This window comes from Hyla sarda, chromosome 3 (genome assembly GCF_029499605.1).
Source record: "Hyla sarda isolate aHylSar1 chromosome 3, aHylSar1.hap1, whole genome shotgun sequence".
NCBI classification, from domain to species: Eukaryota; Metazoa; Chordata; class Amphibia; order Anura; family Hylidae; genus Hyla; species Hyla sarda.
Window position 1 is genome coordinate 368,263,565 of NC_079191.1, and position 23,586 is coordinate 368,287,150.

Genomic DNA, 23,586 nt, shown 5'->3' on the forward strand with positions numbered 1-23,586 from the left:
CGTGTGGCCATTTATGTGTGGGAGCTGTCTTTATGTACATGGGGAAACAATGTGAAAGGTAGGACCCCTATTGATGTACAGTGGGGCAAAAAAGTATTTAGTCAGCCACCAATTGTGCAAGTTCTCCCACTTAAAGATGAGGTCTGTAATGTTCATCGTAGGAATACCTCAACTATGAGAGACATCATGAGAAAAAAAATCCTTAATATCATTCTGACTTTTAAAGAATTTATTTGCAAATTATGGTGGAAAATAAGTATTTGGTCACCTACAAACAAGCAAGATTTCTGACTCTCGCAGACCTGTAACTTCTTCAAGAGTCTCCTCTGTCCTCCACTCGTTACCTGTATTAATGGCACCTGTTTGAACTTGTTATCAGTATAAAAGACACCTGTCCACAGCCTCAGTCAGTCACAGTCCAAACTATTGCCAATACAAAAATACTGTTTAAGGACACCATAAACAAAATTGTAGACCTGCACCAGGCTGGGAAGACTGAATCTGCAATAGACAAGCAGCTTGGTGTGAAGAAATCAACTGTTTGAGTAATTATTAGAAATGGAAGACATACAAGACCACTGATAATCTCCCTCGATCTGGGGCTCCACGCAAGATCTCACCCCATGGTGTCAAAATAATCACAGGAACGGTGAGCAAAAATCCCAGACCTAGTGGGGGGGACCTAGTGAATGACCTGCAGAGAGCTGGGACCAAAGTAACAAAGGCTACAATCAGTAACACACTATGCCGCCAGGGACTCAATCATGCAGTGCCAGACGTGTCCCCCTGCTTAAGCCAGTACATGTCCGGGCCTGTCTGAAGTTTGCTAGCGAGCATTTGGATGATCCAGAAGAGGATTAGGAGAATGTGATATGGTCAGATGAAACCAAAGTGAAACTTTTTGGTAAAAACTCAACTCGTCGTGTTTGGAGGAGAAAGAATGCTGAGTTGCATGCAAAGAACACCATACCTTCTGTGAAGCATGGGGGTGGAAACATGAATGAATGGGGCCATGTATCTTGAGATTTTGAGTGAAAACCTCCCATCAACAAGTGCATTGAAGATGAGCTGTGGCTGGGTCTTTCAGCATGACAATGATCCCAAACACACCACCCGGGCAATGGAGTGGCTTTGTAAGAAGCATTTCAAGGTCCTGGAGTGGCCAGCCAGTCTCCAGGTCTCATCCCCATAGAAAACCTTTGGAGGGAGTTGAAAGTCCATGTTGCCCAGCGACAGCCCCAAAACATCACTGCTCTAGAGGAGATCTGCATGGGGGAATGGGCCAAAATACCAGCAACAGTGTGAAAATCTTGTGAAGACTTACAGAAAACGTTTGACCTCTGTCACTGCCAAGAAAGGGTATATAACAAAGTATTGAGATGAACTTTTGTTATTGACTGAATACTTATTTTCCACCATTATATGCAAATAAATTCTTAAAAAATCAGACAATGTAATTTTATGGATTTTTTTTTCTCATTATGTCTCTCATAGTTGAAGTATACGTATGATGAAAATTACAGGCCTCTCATCTTTTTAAGTGGGAGAATTTGCACAATTGGTGGCTGATTAAATTCTGTTGCAAAAAAACCCTCAATGTGCTTTATCTGTATTTTTAATCGTAATTGTGTTGTCCATCTCTTGGAAAGTATCAACACCACTAATTCCTTGTTTACAGATGTCTTACAATAGACTGCAAGCCTCAGATTCTTTCTATTGTGGGCAGTGCGTCTATTGTGCAGATTGTCTCCACTCAACGAGTAATAGACTTGGTATGTACAGGAGGAGTGGATGAAGGAAAGTGACAACTTCTGCAGACATTTTATAGCTTTATAGAAGTTCAGCTTTTAATTCAGTTATTTTATTTTTATTTATTTCAAATTTTTTAAATTATTTTTTTTTTTTAATTTTTACTGCAGTTATTACAATGAGGGAGTTTTGGCAGCATAAAAATGGAGTACAAATACTGGACACATGCAAAAAGTAGGGTCAGTGTTTTCTGTCACCTACGCCAAACTGGCAGATCAATGATTTTGGCACATACAGGAAAAGATACTGGCACACTACTTACATGATATGCTAAAATAAATGTCTCCCAATTGTCCCGTTTCCTAGGTTATACTTGCAAGACTAATCGGGGGTGCGGGTGGCCCTCTGTAGTAGTTTACATCTAGGAAAGAAATTTATTGCAGTTATATTCTTTAAATGTATAAGTAGGACAGGGAAACCCAACTATAATATGAGAAGCCTCCCCCCCAAAACTTCTGGTGCAGATTGTGTCTTGGTTAATTTCCATGCTTTTTAAGGGTTTGTTCATACAAGCAGATTTTCTTTCAAACTCGCAGCTTGTTTCCCGCTGCAAGTTTTGAAAGTGGGTCGGCTGTCGGCAAATTTTTGGCAGTGGAAAATCCGCCATTGAAGGCAAAAGGGTCTGTGGCAGATTATTAATAGCTGAAATCTGCTGCCAAAAATCTGATGCAGACAGCCTGTGGAGAGCCCACCCCCTTGCAAACTTACAACGGGAAACATGCTGAGAGTTTGAAAGAGTCTACTCGTGTAAACAAGCACTCAAGGGGCTGGGCATTCACTTGCATGGGAACTACCTCCAATAGGGGGCACCAGAGAGCAAGCTCTCTTCCTTCTGGAGTAGGACTGATTTGCATATTTGTTTCCCATTGTAACATTACGTGGCGTGTAGGATGCTACATGCCTTTTGGCGCTCTCCTAAAGGAAAAACTTACCCCTTTACTCCCCTTTTATAGCAATACTTTGAAAATATAAAAAATATATTTTTGGTGTACAAAGGATAGTTATAGCAACTGCCACCAGGGGGCTTAGCATTATATACTACAAGAAATTCCCACTGCTAACTACTCTGTTCTGTATCTTGCCAAAAGTGCTTAGCGTTTGTTTTCAGACATAAATGGCCACTTTTATTAGAAAAAAAACTTTTGACGTATCCTAGTGTCTGAGCATTTAGACCTCCACCGATTAGGAGAATGAGCCGGTAGCAGTATGCGCTGAGAGCATTCTCTCCCGACCTGTGTCGCGTGACAAACTCTCAATCTACAGACTTGTATAAGGGCTTGTTTTTATATATATATATTGGTTAGGTGAGATTTAAATTTGGAGGTTTTCTTTTTCACGCTATTTATCTTGTGGTCAAGCTAACATGTTATTTTGATACTTAAAGGGGGTACTCCGCTGCTAAGTGTTTGGAACAAACTGTCACGCCCCCTTCCATAGTCTTGCATTGAGGGGGCAGGGCATGACGTCACAAGCTCCCGGCTTCAGCGTTTGGAGCAGTTTGTTCCAAATGCGGAGCAGCGGAGTACCCCTTTAAGGTCGGCCTGATTACAGCAATACCAGATTTGTATAGTTTCCGTCACATTTTACTAATTAAAAAAAAAAAAAAATCTGAACTTTTTAGATTTTTTTTTTTTTTGCCATTTTCTGACCCCTATAACTTTTTTTTTTTTTTTTCAAATACCGGGCTGTATGAGGGCTCATTTTTTCCGCCATAGTCTGTTTTTTTGTATTGGTACTATTATGGGATCTTTATTATAATTTTTTTTTTTATCTTTTTACCTTTTTTCCAGGATATTATAAAAAATTGCAATTCTGGGGTGTAGTATTATTTTTTTCATTTGTCTTTTACCTTACTGGTTATATAATGCTATACTTTAATAGTTTGTACAATTACGTACGTGGCGATACCAAATATGCATATTTTTATTATGTTTACGTGTTTCATATAGGAAAAAGGGTGGTATAAACTTTTAATATGGAAGGGGTTAATGTGTCTCTTAATCTTTTATTAACCTTTTTTTTTTTTTTACTTTTAGTCACCTTAGGAGGAATCAATTTATTCTTCATACAGATCAATAGTTCTATTGAACTCCATTGATCTGTGTGCTCTGTGGTCCATTGATAGAGCCTGGTCCAGCCAGGCTCTATCAATGACAGAGCCACAGACACCAGGGAAGCAGAGGTAAGCCCACCGGCTTCCTCTATAGGGGATTGCCCCAATCAATCACGCTGCGGGAGGGGGGGGGGGGCGATACACCCCACTAGCCCACAAGGGAGCATTCACATGTCCCTTTAGACGCTGCTGTCCACTTTGACAGCAGTGATCTAAAGGGTTAATACCCAGCCACAACGATCGCTGCATGTTGGCTATTAGCAGCAGCCCCCAGCTACTGAAAACAGCTGGGAGCTGCAAAGTATTGAGCAGTCAGGAGCCCTGAGTGCCGCTGTGCTTGTCGGGGGCTTTCAGGTCCGGCCCTTCTTGCCTGAAGCAGGATTAAGAGCCTGAAAAATTCACCTGCTTCAACTGCATGTGTCGGGCGATAAGAATTCCACATCTCTGAAATTGTGGACTATGCTTGTTTCCGTCACGTGACATGTGCTGCATCACCATGAAGACGCTAGGGAAGAAAAGTGTTCACGAATGCTTACGATAGTGTTTCCCAACCAGGGTGCCTCTAGCTGTTGCAAAACTACAACTCCTAGCATACCTGAGCAGCCTTTGGCTGTCTAGACATGCTGGAAGTTGTAGTTTTGCAACAGTTGAAGGCACCCATATGTAGGACATTATAGGTCACATTTTAATGCTGGTCTCGGTGACAATCAATATGGCTGCCAGTTCCCACAGGTTGCATCACCCTAGAAACAAAGATAAACATATAAAACATTTTACAACTTGACAACTCAAGGACTATGTACAGGTGATTTTATAGCTGGAGGTGCAATTGCCCTTTAACTTTATCTTGTGCAGGAAGCGGTCTGGCTTTACTTTTGTAGAGCATTTTGTTAAAGTACTGAGCCAAATCCTATAGGCTGAGATCTGTGTAACTTTCACAGATGTTCTATCTCATGGGAAGTATTATGTGTGGTGCCTGATACAATTATGTACCCTGTATTCCCTTAAAGGAGAACTCTAGCCAAACCGAACTTATCCCCTATCTACAGGATACAGGATATGTTGCTGAGCTCATGGGGCCGACCACTGGGATCACCCCCTGTGATCTCCGGTATGGGACCCGGCTCTTAGTGAGCAGAGTGTAGTGCAGATGCAGATTCATTTCTATGGGAGTGCTGAAGAGACCAGAGTACAGCACTCGGGCATACCTGCGCTCCCATAGAAATGAATGAAGCTTGTGCGGTCTAGGGGTAGACGACACACGCTCCTCATTTTAATTGGTGTACTCCTTTTAATACCATCACTGATCAGATGTGTAAGGCATTTTCACACTGCCGTTATGACTGCCGTTAGAAAAAATACTGTAAGCGCCGTCTTTTACTCCCGCTAAAAAACGGCGCCCGACGGACCCCATTTACTATAATGGGATCCTTTGTTGCCCATTGTGCCCTGGTGTTTCTGCTTTGTTTTTAACTTCACGTGGATTCTTTGTTTCTTCATTTTTAATATGGATTAATTAAATTTTGGACTTTTAACATTATTTCTATTTGGGAGCTGGAGCATCTGCACTTTTTCTTCATTTGCTGTCCAGATAACTGCCGTTAAAGTAAAAAAAGAAAAAATAATAATAATTCTCGACGGGGCGCAATGGTAGTGTGAAAGTAGCTTCTGGGCCCCAAAGCAAAATTTAAAACAGGGCTCAATGTGCCATTTATAATACTTGTCTCTTATGAGGCAGATGTTCATTGGGGCCCCCTGAGGCATCAGGACCCCGGTTCCACTGCTACCTCTGCCCTATAGTTACACCTCTGGTGATGGGCAACAAGTACACTGTCTTCCTTGGATTTCCTGTTGTGCAACAGCCTGTTGTCCACAATGCCATAGGGGGTGGCATAAGTAATGTATATAATTTGGCCTGATAAGTGTGTTTGCACTTGTTATTCCTGGGTACATATAACGAACCCAATAGCTCCATTATATCATTTGTTTGTTTGCCTCCTAATTCCTTAAGCCACATAAAATGTAACTCCTCAATGCCAAGCCCAAGGTTGTATTCAGACTGAAAAATTTCTCCCTTTTTAGCTTTGTCTTCCTTATCTAGAACTGGTCTTGAGAAGTGACGGTGCTATAGAAGCTACTATTTGTAGAGGGTGGAGCTATGTTCTTGTGTCAGAGAACCAAATTCTAGGTGAAGGTGCGGCCTCCATAGATTGGTCTCGTCTTTCGAGAACGTTCACAGATCCTTGATTAGATTGAGATCTGGGAAAATTTGAGGCCTACCTTGTGTTTCTCCAACCATTCCGGAACAGTTTTTGCTATATGGCCGTGGATAATCCTGCTGAAAAAGGTCAAAGCCTGCTGCCATGAAGAGGTTGACTACATCTGTACAATGTTTAGTCAGATGACAACCACATGAATGCCAGGACTCAATGTTTCCCAAGAACAATGAACAGTGCTTCCACTGGCTTGTCTTATTCCCATAATGCATTCTGGCGCAATCTCTTCCATAGGTATCTGTATAGACATAGTCACCATCACAATTTGACCCTTGTTTAAGAACCTTATAACCTTACTCTTGGCCATTTTTTTCTGCTTTTAACACATCAAATTCAAGAACCGATTGGTCACTTTGACAAATTAATAAAACTTGCATTACAGAAGATGTCAATCGGTAAGAAATTTTATCCTGTTGATAAGGGATAAATGTCTGATCATGGAGGTCTGACCGCTGGGACCCCCCACGATCTCCCGTATGCTCCTCTGCTTTTGTTACTGCGATTCGTCTCTATAGGGCAGGTGGAGACAGACTAACACTGTGTCTCCACCTCTCCAATAGAGATGAATGGAGGGGGCGTGTTTCGACCAGATGACGTGCTGGGTGCATAACGTCACATACAGGAGCCGAGCTGGGGCCCTGTACTGAAGATCGCCGGGGGAGGTGATTGGGATAGGGGATACATTTATTACCGCTGGACATCTTCTTTAACGATAATATACTTCTTACATACCATCCTGTAATATAGTTGTGTTCTTTTGCTTTACAAGGAGGCGCCACCTGCTCAATCCTCTTTTAAATGGGGCCCTTTCGTCCATAACATGACACCCTATGAAGAAGCATGTGACCATAGCGTCGCCCAGTTTCCTCCATAGGAAGGCACAGTACGCAAGAAACCAGCGAAGGCTCTGTAGAGGAGGGTCGTGTAATGTTCCGGACACATGTTCCCCCGTAAAGCGCCATGATATAAATCAGACGACAAATGCCTGATCACTGACCCTATCACACGGGGATATTGGCCATTTGACCCATATTGTAATAAGGCCCTATGTTCACTACATTTCCTAAATGTATATTATTTTTGTTTGGGACTTATACATTGTTGCATACATTAGCATCCTTTACACTGTGTTTCTTGGTGGCCGCTCGCCTTCTGATATTCTGTGTAAATACATTTTGGACCCCATTTCCCAGGCACCCTGTGCACACACAGCACTAATCTGAGAATCCGTTGACTACAATGGCCGCAGTCACGCTGTCCTCATAAGCTGTGTCAGACATTAATAAATTGCTCCACACACATAGGTGACAGCTATTGATGGGAGTGAAGGGGCGAGGAGAACGCGGCGCTCATTTCCATCTGATGGTAATCTGAGACTTTTCCGTTACATGAGGCTCTTAAACAAAAGATTGTAATTCCAGCAGCTTTGTTCAGGAGCGTACCATTGTCTGCTGCTTTGTGCAGCCACGCTAGACAAGCCAGGCAAGCCTTCTGGGCTGCAGGCTGTGTGCAGGGAGTTTAGCCTCTGATCCTCATTCCACAAATGTCTCCTAGTGTTTGGCATTTCTGTGTTTTGCAGCTCTTAGGGGCAGCCTCCTACCCTCTCCTGAGCAGCTATGGTACAGCCTCCGCTTCCTTTACAATGTCTTATGCTAATCGAGTGACATCACCACTAAATACACAGTGTGGCTACTGATTAAATTACACACCAGCAAGGTCTGAGGAGGTGCACTGCTGCCTGCTCCTGTGTGTGTCTGCTCAGCTATCCAGCATGCTGGGGGATATATTAGATCAGCACTGAAGCCCCCTATGGAGATGATCTCACGCAGAACCTGGCTCTTACATGATTACGTCTAGTGCACACAGTCTGACACTTACGCGCTTGTGGATTTTGTACCGTGCTCTTATTGACTCAGACTTGGCAGCCAGCTCTTCACTTCTTGTGTCAAGCACGTTGGAGCTGTTTGGATTTATGGTGGGACCATTCTGTGGTTTATGCATCCGATAACGCTGTGTTTTCTTTCCAAATGGAATTGCAAAGGACTTCTAGCTTATCAGGCCCACTATCCCCGGGATATACGGCGCAGGTACCCTACAATTACAACCAACTAGAGGGGAGATTTAAACAGTTGCAAGGTAAGCTCGGGGCTGGTCATGGCTTCTTGTTAGCAGGGTTGCTATGAGATCTGGCTGGAAAGCTGATGCTGGGCTCCAGTGTAAATAATGCAGATGGACTGTAATAGTAACCGCATAGATACACACACATGCCTTAGCTGGAGAAATCAGGATTAGACTTCCCGGCCATAGCCTGGCCATTATCTACGATTAGGGTACACCGCACATGATACAATGGGTTTTGGTGGTGTTGTCTGTCATTCATACGTTCACGCCCCATGTTGTGGAATGGATGGACATGACATAGGGGAACAATAGTGGGGAAGGAGTGGTCTTTTGTGTTGAATTTAACAAGTGATGGTGGCTTCAAGGCACCCATGTCCTGGTAACCATTGTACACAAAGCCCCTCTCCCCTGACACCTCCTCTCACAACGTATTATTTAACTGGAAATCAATATAATGTGGACGACAAGTGATGATCGTACACCTCAGGTCAAGTAGGAGCATCACATATGGAGGAGCATCACATATGGATAAGGACTGAACTCTAGGCTGATGTTCTTCCTTCATAAAGAAGTTTCTGCTCCTGACCATTTCTGCGGAGATTCTTCTTAGAATATCATTCACTTTGTAAATGTGATTTAAATGAAATGGCAGGAGCAGTACCACATATCAGCGCTTTCAGCACGGCATGCCTTGGGCAGTGTTTACACACCGTGATATTCTCTGCAATGTGACAGAACATTTGTATCTGGACCTTTTTTCTTTCTATTACTTTATACGATCCACTATTAATAAAATAAAGTCGGACTGACAGATGACAGCTCTCGGCTATTTTACCCGTCCAGCTTTGTGTCAGACACACCCATTAGTGTGTGGTTCTACTATGAGAGTACATGCACAGTATAGAGAACCTATTTACCTATGAGGAAGCAATAAGCCGTAATAGAAGAGCTTTCGTGACGTAGACATTCCAAGTACCCTTCTGCTCTTCATAGGTGTGAAAAAGTTTGCACTGTGAGATTTAATGAGCTCTTTACAGATTGTAAACATGCAGAGGATAGGAGCAAACAAACGTTTGTTGGAAATCGAATTCTTTATCAGCAAATATTTGTTTTAATAATATATAAATATTTTTTATCTAACACACACACACATTTTTTTTCTCTTTTTCCGGTGTCAGCCTGAGTGCATTATACTTATGCCGTAACAACCTTCCGGAAGAGGGTGACTCAAGTACTGCAGAATATAGTAAAAGTGTAGAAGTTCTTACCCAGCAGTATGTGTCACTGTATCCAAACTAAATGACATTTAGCAGATTGTGGTTTCATTATTGCGCAAATTCTGTTACATTGTGACTTGTTTTGGTAGGACCGCATAAATACTATGTGTAATACCTAGACCACACAGGATTTTTTTCTGGCTCTTATGTTTTTTCTGGCTCAAAATGTTGTTGTGAGTTGCGTTGTGTGTGTGTGTGTGTGTGTGTGTGTGTATATATGTATGTATATGTGTATGTATATATATATATATATATATATATATATATATATATATATACATATACATACATTTTTATTGTTTTATTTTTTTGAGCATGCAATTTAAATACAACATAAGGGTGCATTCACACGCTATTACTGGCAGCGGATTTCATGCTGCGGGAATCCTGCTGCGAGTTACACTACCATTGATTTGAATGGGTTCACAGACAGTCCGCAATAGTGTCAGATTTGCGGACTGTCTGCGGACCCATTTAAATCAATGGTAGCGTAACTTGCAGTGGGTTTCCCGCAGCGGGAAACTCGCTGCTATTGTGTGAACACACCCTTTGTGACATGTCTTATTCTGATGGTATTCTTTAGGGCAGTGTGTCTCCAGCTGTTGCCAAACTACTACTCCCAGCATGCCCGGACAGCCAAAGGCTGTCCCGGCATGCTGGGAGTTGTAGTTTGGAAACAGCTGGAGACACGCTGTTAGGGAAACACTTCTTTAGGGTATGTTCGCACTGAGAAAATTCTGTGAGAAATCTCCCCCCTAAATTTACTTCCGCTCCATGGTAGGTGTATGTGAACATACCCTATAGGGGACACTACACTTTGGGGAAGATTTATTAAAATCTGTGCAGAGGAAAAGTTGCCCAGTTGCCCATAGCAACCAATCAGATCGCTTCTTTCATTTTGCAGAGGCCTTGTTAAAAATGAAAGAAGCAAGCTGATTGGTTGCTATGGGCAACTGGGCAACTTTTCCTCTGCACAGGTTTTGCTGAATCTCCCCCTTTTTAAGTTACATTTCTTCTCCATGTATTTGAAATCGATCTGTTGTCCACTGTTGTCAGGTGAGTGAGGACTGACTATAGATCTGTGTCTTCCAGCCAGGGTGCCTCCAGCTGTTGCGATACTACAACTTTCACTGTCCGGGCATGCTGGGAGTTGTAGTTTTGCAACAGCTAGAGGCACACTGGCTTGGAAACACTGCTATAGATCATAGAAAAGAAGTCCAGAAAAAGTTCACTACTTTATCTCTAGTGCTCCAGAAGCATTCCCATGCCTGTATATGGCTGATAGTAGCAGAACGTCTTATAGTGCTTACTTAGTGTGTATAGTTTCCCATTATTTCATTGCTGTGCACGGGTTACTTAGATATGTTTTGGTTACCAAATCGCATAGCTGAAATGATTGGTTAGCATTGGGGTTTGCGGTGGTGAGATTTTGCATTGTGTGGATCAGGCTGTGATGTGTGTATAGCAGGAAGTGGATTGGATTGGACTGAGCTGCTGATGGGGCTTTGCCCGCCTTGCTGGGATGGAGTTGTGGGCTGAGCAGGTGGGAGAGGGCATGCAAGGTTCTCGTCACAATTCAGAATTAATCTGCTTGTATCTGACATCAATGTATCCTGTGCTCTCTGCAGCAATAATCAATGTATCCTGCGCGCTCTGCAGCAATAATCAATGTATCCTGTGCTCTGTCCAGCAATAATCAATGTATCCTGCTCTCTCTCCAGCAATCGTCAATGTATCCTGCGCTCTGTCCAGCAATAATCAGTGTATCCTGCGCGCTCTGCAGCAATAATCAATGTATCCTGCGCTCTCTGCAGCAATAATCAATGTATCCTGCGCGCTCTCCAGCAATAATCAATGTATCCTGCGCGCTCTGCAGCAATAATCAATGTATCCTGTGCTCTGTCCAGCAATAATCAATGTATCCTGCGCTCTCTCCAGCAATCGTCAATGTATCCTGCGCTCTCTGCAGCAATAATCAATGTATCCTGCGCTCTCTCCAGCAATCGTCAATGTATCCTGTGCTCTCTGTAGCAATTGTCAATGTATCCTGCGCTCTCTCCAGCAATAATCAATGTATCCTGCGCTCTGTCCAGCAATAATCAGTGTATCCTGCGCGCTCTGCAGCAATAATCAATGTATCCTGCGCTCTCTGCAGCAATAATCAATGTATCCTGCGCGCTCTCCAGCAATAATCAATGTATCCTGCGCGCTCTGCAGCAATAATCAATGTATCCTGTGCTCTGTCCAGCAATAATCAATGTATCCTGCGCTCTCTCCAGCAATCGTCAATGTATCCTGCGCTCTCTGCAGCAATAATCAATGTATCCTGCGCTCTCTCCAGCAATCGTCAATGTATCCTGTGCTCTCTGTAGCAATTGTCAATGTATCCTGCGCTCTCTCCAGCAATAATCAATGTATCCTGTGCTCTCTCCAGCAATAATCAGTGTATCCTGCGCGCTCTGCAGCAATAATCAATGTATCCTGTGCTCTCTCCAGCAATAATCAGTGTATCCTGCTCTCTCTCCAGCAATCGTCAATGTATCCTGCGCTCTCTGCAGCAATAATCAGTGTATCCTGCGCGCTATGCAGCAATAATCAGTGTATCCTGCTCTCTCTGCAGTGCACTCTCTGCAGCAATCGTCAATGTATCCTGCGCTCTCTCCAGCAATAACGAATGTATCCTGCACTTTGCAGCAATTGTCAATGTATCCTGCGCGCTCTGTAGCAATTGTCAATGTATCCTGCGCTCTCTCCAGCAATAATCAATGTATCCTGTGCTCTCTCCATCAATAATCAGTGTATCCTGCGCGCTCTGCAGCAATAATCAATGTATCCTGTGCTCTCTCCAGCAATAATCAGTGTATCCTACTCTCTCCAGCAATCGTCAATGTATCCTGCGCTCTCTCCAGCAATAATCAGTGTATCCTGCGCGCTATGCAGCAATAATCAGTGTATCCTGCTCTCTCTGCAGTGCACTCTCTGCAGCAATCGTCAATGTATCCTGCGCTCTCTCCAGCAATAACGAATGTATCCTGCGCGCTCTGTATCAATTGTCAATGTATCCTGCGCTCTCTCCAGCAATAATCAATGTATCCTGTGCTCTCTCCAGCAATAATCAGTGTATCCTGCGCGCTCTGCAGCAATAATCAATGTATCCTGTGCTCTCTCCAACAATAATCAGTGCATCCTGCGCGCTCTGCAGCAATAATCAGTGTATCCTACTCTCTCCAGCAATAATCAATGTATCCTGTGCTCTCTCCAGCAGTAATCAGTGCATCCTGCGCGCTCTGCAGCAATAATCAGTGTATCCTGTGCTCTCTCCAGCAATAATCAGTGTATCCTGCTCTCTCTCCAGCAATCGTCAATGTATCCTGCGCTCTTTGCAGCAATAATCAGTGTATCCTGCGCGCTATGCAGCAATAATCAGTGTATCCTGCTCTCTCTGCAGTGCACTCTGCAGCAATCGTCAATGTATCCTGCGCTCTCTCCAGCAATAACGAATGTATCCTGCACTTTGCAGCAATTGTCAATGTATCCTGCGCGCTCTGTAGCAATTGTCAATGTATCCTGCGCTCTCTCCAGCAATAATCAATGTATCCTGTGCTCTCTCCAGCAATAATCAGTGTATCCTGCGCGCTCTGCAGCAATAATCAATGTATCCTGTGCTCTCTCCAGCAATAATCAGTGTATCCTACTCTCTCCAGCAATCGTCAATGTATCCTGCGCTCTCTCCAGCAATAATCAGTGTATCCTGCGCGCTATGCAGCAATAATCAGTGTATCCTGCTCTCTCTGCAGTGCACTCTCTGCAGCAATCGTCAATGTATCCTGCGCTCTCTCCAGCAATAACGAATGTATCCTGCGCGCTCTGTAGCAATTGTCAATGTATCCTGCGCTCTCTCCAGCAATAATCAATGTATCCTGTGCTCTCTCCAGCAATAATCAGTGTATCCTGCGCGCTCTGCAGCAATAATCAATGTATCCTGTGCTCTCTCCAACAATAATCAGTGCATCCTGCGCGCTCTGCAGCAATAATCAGTGTATCCTACTCTCTCCAGCAATAATCAATGTATCCTGTGCTCTCTCCAGCAGTAATCAGTGCATCCTGCGCGCTCTGCAGCAATAATCAGTGTATCCTGTGCTCTCTCCAGCAATAATCAGTGTATCCTGCTCTCTCTGCAGTGCACTCTCTGCAGCAATCGTCAATGTATCCTGCGCTCTCTCCAGCAATAATCAGTGTATCCTGTGCTCTCTCCAGCAATAATCAGTGTATCCTGCTCTCTCTGCAGTGCACTCTCTGCAGCAATCGTCAATGTATCCTGCGCTCTCTCCAGCAATAACGAATGTATCCTGCACTTTGCAGCAATTGTCAATGTATCCTGCGCTCTCTGTAGCAAATGTCAGTGTATCCTGCGCTCTCTCCTGCAATAATCAATGTATCCTGCGCTCTCTGCAGCAATGATCAGTGTATCCTGTACTCTCTGCAGCAATGATCAATGGATCCTGCGCTCTCTGCAGCAATAATCAATGGATCCTGCGCTCTCTGCAGCAATAATCAATGTATCCTGCGCTCTCTGCAGCAATCGTCAATGTATCCTGCGCTCTCTGCAGAAATAATCAATGTATCCTGCTCTCTCTCCAGCAATAATCAGTGTATCCTGTGCTCTCTCAAGCAATCGTCAATGTATCCTGCGCTCTCTCCATCAATGGGCTTAGAAGAAAGCCTAATAAAAAAAGCATGGGATGAGGAGGGGGTTTGAGAGGCGGGTCTCTTCTTTAACAAAAGACTGCCTATTCTCAGCAATTTGGGGGGGGGGGGGGGGGGGAGGATGTTTGTAGAGAGAATTTTAGTGACTGATCTTGTCAAGGGTGGGGTCTACATACAGGAAACACTTTTTAAATTACCCCAGCAAGCTTAAGGCCTCCTGTCTGACATCGATGTGGAGGATTGTACGCTGCTTTAGTAATGCACTAGGGTGTAGTGGAATTCTGAGTGTGCCGGACCTGTCTTGGGAATACATTCCCCGCATATGGACGGCATCACATTTCCACTTCTCAATGCAGATGTTTTAGTCATGCTATGCTACATGTCAGCCGTAACATAAGTCGGCTCTGACACTGCTGCACCCAGCAATAGGGAACCAATTACAAACCTACGCGGCGATTTCATTATGAAGTAACAGCATTGTGTAATGTGTGCAGGGAGGGCGTGTGGTTAAAGAAACGATGTATGCATATGGCCCCAAGTATTCAGATGTTGGCACGCCTTTCCACCCATCCATCATTTTCAATTATAGTCACAGTTTTGGAGATATCCGTTTACATCAGTGTTAGACTACATCCACACCAAGTTTAGCTTTTTTCCCCCCACAAGTTTATACCAGTGTTCCCCAACTCATGGCATTCCAGTCCTTGCAAAACTAAAACTCCTACCATGCCTATAAAATGTATTCATTTGCAATTCCCCCCTCCCCCTAGAAAGCAACATTTTCGTCTTTTGTTGTGTTTTGCTCATATAGACCTGAAAGTAGAGCCCTGAGCGGGACTTTTTTCTTGCTCCCGCCCGCTGGATTTCTGATCATAACTTCTCGCTTCCCCCAAGGTGTGTGTTCCACTCCCACAAACATTTCACTTTTATTAGAGAGAGGGAACCCTTCACATGCAATTTAAGTACACCGCCTTGTGCCATTTTAGAGGTTTGTGGAACTGTGCAGGATTTTGCGAGACCCACTGTATGTTCTGAGACCGCTTGCTCCTTCCCGCAACAACCTAATTGCCGCCCGCAAGTTTTTTAATGGGTCCCGCAGGATCTCTCTACCTTAAAGGGAACCTGTCATTTCAAGAAACTTTTCACATGTCAAAAATTGGGATCTGTGCACTTTTTCTTCCCCACTGGGGGGGAAACTGGGGGGGAAATGTTGGTGCGTCTTATACGGCGAATACACACCTATCGCTTCGGTCCCTGCGGCCATCAACGGCCGGGACCCGCGGCTAATACAGGACATCAGCGATCGCGGTGATGCCCTGTATTAACCCTTCAGATGCTGCGATCAAAGCTGACCGCCGCGTCTGAAGCGAAAGTGACACTAACCCGGCTGCTCATTCGGGCTGTTCGGGACCGCCGCGGCGTCCCGAACCGCTTACAGGACACAGGGAAGGACCTTGCCTCCTCCTCGGTGTCTGCTCCGTGCCAGGATCCCCTGGATGACGGAGCTCTCCTTCGACGGCATCACGTCGTCGCGCACGCCGTCCCGTCATCCAATAGGAGCGGCGTGCGTAGCGACGTGATGACGGCGATGGAGAGCGTGGATCCCGGGGAAGAAGACGTCCGGAGCGTCGGGGACGCGGCGACAGCGATCGAGCGACATCCAGGGCAGCGGTGACTGGTCCGGAGCGGCGGGGACATGTGAGTACTACCTCCTATCCAGTGGTCTTCAACCTGCAGACCTCCAGATGTTGCAAAACTACAACTCCCAGCATGCCCGGACAGCCAACGGCTGTCCGGGCATGCTGGGAGTTGTAGTTTTGCAACATCTGGAGGTCTGCCGGTTGAAGATCACTATTGGGTGCAGAATCTTTTTTTTTTTTTCTAGATTTTGCACCTTTAAAATTGGGTGCTTCTTAAATGCCGATGCGTCCTATAGGGTGAAAAATACGGTAATAGAGGGGCTCTTTTGTTCAGGATTCTCTTTTCTAGGCCAGAGTGGGAAGTGTTTTTATAAAGAGCGTCTCTAACACTGGAGGATCTGCCCCATCCTGATTTGAATGGACAATGTGTAATGCGTCATTTCCCTCCTTGGTTGTACTTCAGAGAAACTCAACAGTTTCTGCCAGGTTTCCTCAAAGATTTCAGCTGATCACGCAGATCAGTAGGATAGAGACAAGTAGGATTTGTTTAGCGGGGAGAAAAAATGGCAGCTTTAAAAAATTTGGTGAAATGTTCTTTAGCCAATTTGGTGTCCCAATGATTTAAAAAAAAAAAAAAATTGACCTCAACATTTCTAATTTGGGCTAAGGCTGGCATTCACATCACGTTTTGCAATACAGTTCCCGTATACGGTTTCAATGTAAAAAAAAAAAACTTATGGAACCGTCTGAAAAAAAAAAACCATATGCATTGACTTTTCATTGCAAACCGTATGGCTAACAGCATCCGGTTGTGTCCGTTCTGCATCCCTTACGGTTTTGTCTGTTTTTTTTTTACCCAAAACCGTAGTCTCACGTTTTTTTTGTCCAGATTAAAAACCATATTGAAACCGTATACATTAAAAAAAAAAAAAAAAGGGAAGGGGGCGGTCTATGGGAATCTTAGAGGACCGTATGTGCGTACGGTTCTGTCTGGTTTGCACAATACGGTTTTTCAGTTTGCAAGTTCTGCCCATCTTCTATTTCAATAGAACAAGTGGAACTTTATTAAAATGGGAAGATAAAATTAAAACCATATGTTTTTTTTTCTTTGTTAAAAACTTATTAAACCGTATGCAACCGTACTTCCGTTTTCAAACCGCATTTTAGGACATACGGTTATATCGGTTTGGGCAGGTTTTGACATATGGTTTTTAACTAAAAACCTGATAGAAAACTGTATTGCAAAAACATGATGTGAATGCAGCCTAAGGCTGGATTCACATCGAGTTTTCTGCCATCCGGGACCGCATACGGCTGGGGGGGGGAGCTAAAACCGGGCACTCGCGTATCCCTGCCGTATGTAATTCATTTCAATGAGCCGTCCGGAGTTAAACTGACTCCGGTCGGCTCATTTTTGCCCCGTATGCGGTTTTCCCACATGACCTAAAACCGTGGTGGAAGGCACTCTGTGCCGAAACGCGTTGTCCTTTATGCAAATAAAAATCACTTGTCCTGTACTGGCCTGAGTCTCTCAGTTTTGTGATCTCCTAAGCAGACCCTCATAAGACCGTTTATGCCTCTATTTGAGATATTCGTGTCGTTAATACTAGCTCTTCCTGCTAAGAGTCCAGTCCCGGTCTGAGTGCAGCAGCTTCCTAATACCTCTACCCACCAATCCTCCACAGAGATTTGCACCAACGGGTGAGTAATGTCATCTAGGTGTGGTGGAGGGATTTACAGATCTTTTACCTGTTACAAGGAGCGCCCCCTGTCTCTCGTTTTTTGTCTTTTATTTCTGGTATACACTCAGGGCTTTGCGGCAGCGGCAGCCCTCTGTGTGCAGTGAGTTTTGCAGGCAGAGCCACATGTCAGTCATGCCGGCACACGGCCCCGCCTCCAAAACTCACTGCACACACAGGGCCGCCGCTGCCGCAAAGCCCTGAGTGTATAGTGAGCAAGGAATACTCAGCATATTTCCCACTACTGCCTTAAATTTTGCGCAGCGTAAAATACGCTGCGTATATGCCAGGTGGGAACGCGCCCATAGAAAGCAAATGCTTCTGTCTTGCCACCATATCCCACAGTACATTCATAAGAAGAATACAGGGGATTGTCACGTGTAGCACACATCCAGTACTTGCCAAAAATTCCTGTAGTTCCTTTAATGTTGTAGTAAGCCTCTTGGAAGCCTCCCTGACCAAGTTTTCTTCTCCTCTCCATTAATTTTGGAGGGATGTCCAGTTCTTGGTAATGTTTCTGTTTTTCCATATCTTCTCCACCTGATGAGGACTGTCTTCACTGTGTTCCATGGTATATACGATGCTTTAATAATTCTTTTGTACCCTTCTCCTGACTGATATCTTTCAACAATGAAATGGCGCGAATGCTTTGGAAGCTTTCTGTAGACCATGGCTTTTGATCAGAGATTCAACAAAGTAAATGTCAGGAAAATCTTACGAGAACAGCGGAACTTTGTATTTAATTATTCAGAGTCACTTTAAGGGTGGGGACTTGGGTAGCTACAGAAAATATGCAGCATATACGCTACGTGAGAGCCTACCCTAAAGGGTATGTTCATTTGGCGGAATTTCAGTGAGAAATTCTTCACGGACATTCAGCTGCAGCAGAGTCCTTTTGATTTTAATGGGATTCTGCTGCACTATCCACACGGCAGAATTTTAGTGCCAGATGTTTCTGTTGCGGAAACTGATTCTTTCTGTGGATTCCGTAAGGAAATGCATTGCCGTCCTGGCACCTGCCAGATTAGTCAAATGTGCGTGTTTTCCATGTGGACATTCCGCACACTTTCACCCGTGTGAACTTGCCCTAAACGATGGCAGGTGTGAAATGAAATTACTTTAAATGTGATTGGATAATTGTGAACATAGCCACATTCCCAGTTATAAGACGATGTGCACACTTATGCGACCATGCAACTTATGCAAAAGGTTTCATAGTGTTTTTTTTTTTTTTTTTTTATTCTTTCCCCCCCGCAAAGATTTGTTTGTTTTGCAATTGAATTATTCATGTTCTAAGTCACAATAATGGTGAAATAAAGTTCTGACATGATGTATCGTTAACATTTCACATTTTAAAGGGTGTGTAGACTTTTTATATCCACCCCATGTATCATTGTGCTTTTGTAGTCTTTCTGTTAATCTTGAGATGTCATTGGGGTCTGAGTGGGCCCCGCAGATCCCAGGATTATCATTGTGATGCAGTCCTGTCTACTTCCTCCATAAAGTGACAATTTGTAGTGTTTGGGTATCGGATGTTTCTTTTATTCTTTTCTGTAATTTCGAGCTCCGACATTTAATTGCTAAATTGATGCTTTCCAGTTTTGTCTGCATCTAACAAGAAGGGAACAATAGATCAGATGCTAGGCTCCACTCCCATTTATGAATGCACAGGATCTATGCCTCAAGGCTACGATTTACACTTTTTATTTTTTTTTAAGATTTCTTTTTGCCTTCAACACATTATAGAAACCCACTGGAGACCTGTGTGTAGAGACGCACATGGGGCCTGGCATGACACAGAAGATTGAAAGTCAATTACGCCTCCAGTCCATTGCACGCACAATTGCAAATACTTGTTACAAACCTCTCGCTTGCCAAAAATATTTATCGCCCATTTACCTCAATAGCCCCACTGCTTTCTGCTAGTGGTCCTTGGAATCTAGAATGATGTGATCTCTTAGATGGTAAGCTAGCATTATGTCTGCGCAAATATTTGCCGTCTGATTGAGCGTCTCCACCACGATGACAGGTCCGCTTTACATGAACCCTGTGTGACTGCCTGTATGGCCATACGGGGGCTATGCATCAGAGGCTTCTGTCTGGACGACTGCAGATGTAGGTCAATGTGTTCAGCAAAGAAAACAATGTATTTCCTTTTATTGTGGGTAAGATGTTAATGATTTTATATGTCACAACCAGACGGGCTTTGACTCCTCGCCAGAGAGTGATATTATTCCAGCCACTAAATCACATATACGGGAGTGGGCGTACAATCTTCCGAGCCTGTCAATGCAGGATTCCTTATGTCATCTTCGCTCCATAAAGAAGATAAATGGGGACAGTTACAACAAGTCCTGATATCTTATGAAATACTTATTATTATTTTATTTTTTACAATTTGCTATAGGAAAGCAGGCAGTAGATAGCCTTTTTAGGTTTTCTTTGTCCAAACATTTCTTTTATATAAGGGGCGGGTTGAGTGCTTTCTAGCATTCTAGTGCAGTTTCTTTTCCAACCAGGGTGGTTCTTGTTGTTTCAAAACTACAACTCCCAGAATGCTCGGACAGCCAAAGGGCATTCTGGGAGTTGTAGTTTTGCAAGAGACAGTGGCACCCTGGTTGGGAAACACTGGTCTAGAGGAAGACTTCAGGCAGTATTTTGTTATGCTTGTTACAGGGCTTGGGGGACTTGTGTCATGAACACACGCCCTAGGAATGATAACTTGTATTAAACTCCGCCCCTATACATCTTATCCCCTAGCCAAAAGATAGGGGATAAGATGTCTGATCACAGGGGTCCGGTCTCCAGGAAACCATCCCCCCTTCCCCCAATCTCCACGCTGGCACCTCAGTAATCTGCTGCACGGAGCGTTGCTGCCTGGCAGGGTGTCCCAGTGGCCAAACCCCCACCCAAGATGTAAGATGGCTTCCGGTGACTGTATGTAAGAAACGTAGTGTGAACCCACCCTAATACAGGGCATCTTAATGTTAAATAACTGTATTGCATTATGCGCCAAATATGCAAGGTCATGAGGTCTCCAGAAGACAAATGAACACGTCGTGTATCGGCAGGGTGTGTCCCATTTCCCAAAAAGGCAAAAAGTTCAGACAGGGATGTCTTGAATTATTCAGTATTGCTGCTAATGTTGCCGGTTCCGGTGAGGGGCATCTACACCACATACTATCAGTCATCATCACTATTTTATTGATCATCCTATCGTCTCATTGAGATCTATCCTCTGTAATGTCTATAGGTGACTGCTCCTGCTTTCTTTGTGTTTTCCGTTCTCTGGGTGTTCTGTGTGATCTTGACTGTGTTAGAGTACTATAGTAGTTATTAGAGATGAGCGAACTTACAGTAAATTCGATTCGTCACGAACTTCTCGGCTCGGCGGTTGCTGACTTTTCCTGCATAAATTAGTTCAGCTTTCCGGTGCTCCGGTGGGCTGGAAAAGGTGGTTACAGGAAAAGACAGCAACTGCCGAGCCGAGAAGTTCGTGACGAATCAAATTTACTGTAAGTTCGCTCATCTCTAGTAGTTATGTGTAACTTCCGGATGTGTACGATGTTCAGGCTGAAAGACTTCCAGTAATTTATAAACTCTTCATCCATGGTAAACCAAGCAGAAAAGATAAGAAAAAATAAAGTAAAAACATTCCATAGACATGGAAAAAAACATTTGCTTTTCCCCCCTATTTCAGTCTCTGCTCAGTTTTTGGTGGAAAAGAGGGGGGGGGGGGGTCATCGGGGAACGTCAGAACGTCCGTTTCTTTCTCTCCTTCGAGCCTAAAGGAATTAAAAGCTAAACACATATGTAAGGCATGTTTGCATACATTAGTCGCTATAATGTAACAGATAAAAAATAAAGCAGCAGCCTGTTAAATTCTTTGTAAAAAGTGTAGTGCACGTAAAAGTCTTTTGGACAATTCCTGTACTATTTTCTACACGCTTCCTATTAAGAGGCTATATATTTTTTTTAGTGTGTACTTGCATCTAATTTAGCAAAAAGTGAACACAGTGGTGGAGATTTATTATTGAATATAGTAGGGCTGGGCGGTATACCGGTTCATATCGAATACCGAAATTTTTGTGCTGCACGATATGAATTTTTTCCCATACCGCAATACCGGTTTGGCCCCTCCCCCTCGGGAATGAATGAATTATCAGCCCGCTGCGCTGTCCCCACATCGGGGAACTAATGATATGTGACCCGCCTGTGCTGTTCTGCTTCCCGCCTCCCCCCCAAATCGTGTTACCCGTCAGCGCTGTTCCACCCCCCCCCCCTTAATAAATTATCAGCCCAGCGGGGTACTACTCGCATATGTCACCCGCAAGCACTGCCCTCCTCCTCTTTTGTTGCGGGGCGCTGGAACTCTCTACTGTACACCAGTGGTCTCCAACCTGCGGACCTCCAGATGTTGCAAAACTACAACTCCCAGCATGCCCGGACAGCCAACGGCTGTCCGGGCATGCTGGGAGTTGTAGTTTTGCAACAGCTGGAGGTCTGCAGGTTTGAGACCACTGCTGTACGCTGTATCCCTATGCCCGGGCTGCAAAAGATAAAGAAAATAAACTTTAACTTACCTATGTCGGCATCACACTGTTCCTGGGGACTGGAATGTCGGACAGCAGTCAGCCTATCACCGGCCGCAGCGATGCCCCGGCCAGTGATGGGCTGAGCCCACTGTCATGTAAGAAGCCGGCTTCTTACATGACAGGGGGCTCAGCCTATCACTGGCCGAGGCGGGACATCGCTGCGGCCGGTGATGGGCTGATTGCTGTCCGACGTTCCAGTCCCCAGGAACAGCGTGATGCCGACATAGGTAAGTTAAAGTTTATTTTCTTTATCTTTTGCAGCCCGGGCATAGGGATATGGGCATGCTGGGAGTTGTAGTTTTGCAGTATCTGGAGGTCCGCAGGTTGGAGACCACTGGCGTACAGTATAGAGTTCCAGCGCTGGCGGCCTGCAACAAAGAGGAGGAGGGCAGTGCTTGCGGGTGATATGTAAGTAGTACCCCGCTGGGCTGATAATTTATTGGGGGGGAGCAGAACAGCGCTGGCGGGTAACATGATATGGGGGGAGCAGAACAGCGCTGGTGGGGAACATGATTTGGGGGGGGAGTGGGTTGAAAGAAATACCGTTATATTCCGTGGAACCGCCAGAAGTAAAAAAAAAATAATGTACTTTGATACACATTTTTGGTCATACCACTGTTTGGCAATGTTTGGCAATGTCCCTGTTTATTTGGGAGACTTCTGCTACTTTTAAAGTAGACATTTGTTACATTTTTGACTTTCAGCACCTTTAAGGCTGCGTTCACACAGCAGTCTAGACGTGTCCCGTTCTTCTCCCGTCAAAAATAAAAACAGACTTTAAGCAAAAACTGACAATAACTGATGCAAGCAGCAACAACTGATCCTAAACGAGGGAAAAAAACAGGGACAGATGGCAGTGTGAACACACCCTAATTCATTTACACATGCAGTGGACACTTATTATATGTGATTTTTTTAAAAAGTCATTAAAAAATGTGCTACAGTCTTTCTCTAGGCGCAAAAATACATCGACCAGTAGTACACTTAGAAAAGCTTACCACCATATGCAAAGCACGGTTACATTGCAAACATGCCAAGGCTGACTCCCATTTGGTCATGCTTCGGTAGTCTGCAGACTGGAGGGGGCGTGTCGGACCCTGCGTCCTGTCGGGGCCCCCGTACTGGAGATCATGGTGGATCCCAGCTGTCGGACCCCCACGATTTATAACTTATCCCCTCTCCTTTTGAATAGGATATCATTATTTTTTCACTACAATACTCCTTAAAGTAGAGTTTGGATTAAATATTTAATATTGTGACTATTTTTTTTTTTTTTTTGAGAAATGAGAATGTTTTCACACTTTTTGCA

At 44.3% G+C, this 23,586-nt stretch overlaps 1 protein-coding gene across 2 annotated transcripts in view; it reads left to right on the forward strand.

The window, feature by feature from the left end:
• The window catches only part of SPTBN1 (spectrin beta, non-erythrocytic 1), a 197,155-nt gene that overhangs the window by 69,492 nt on the left and 104,077 nt on the right, over nt 1-23,586 (forward strand). The window contains exon 1 of one of the 2 annotated variants that reach the window (XM_056567752.1): nt 7,944-8,334. The exons of the other annotated variant lie outside the window; for it this stretch is intronic. Coding sequence (XP_056423727.1) covers nt 8,226-8,334 — 109 coding nt within the window. The 5' untranslated portion in view covers nt 7,944-8,225. Of the gene's footprint in view, nt 1-7,943; nt 8,335-23,586 lie in introns of those variants that run through there. 2 annotated transcript variants of the gene reach the window in all.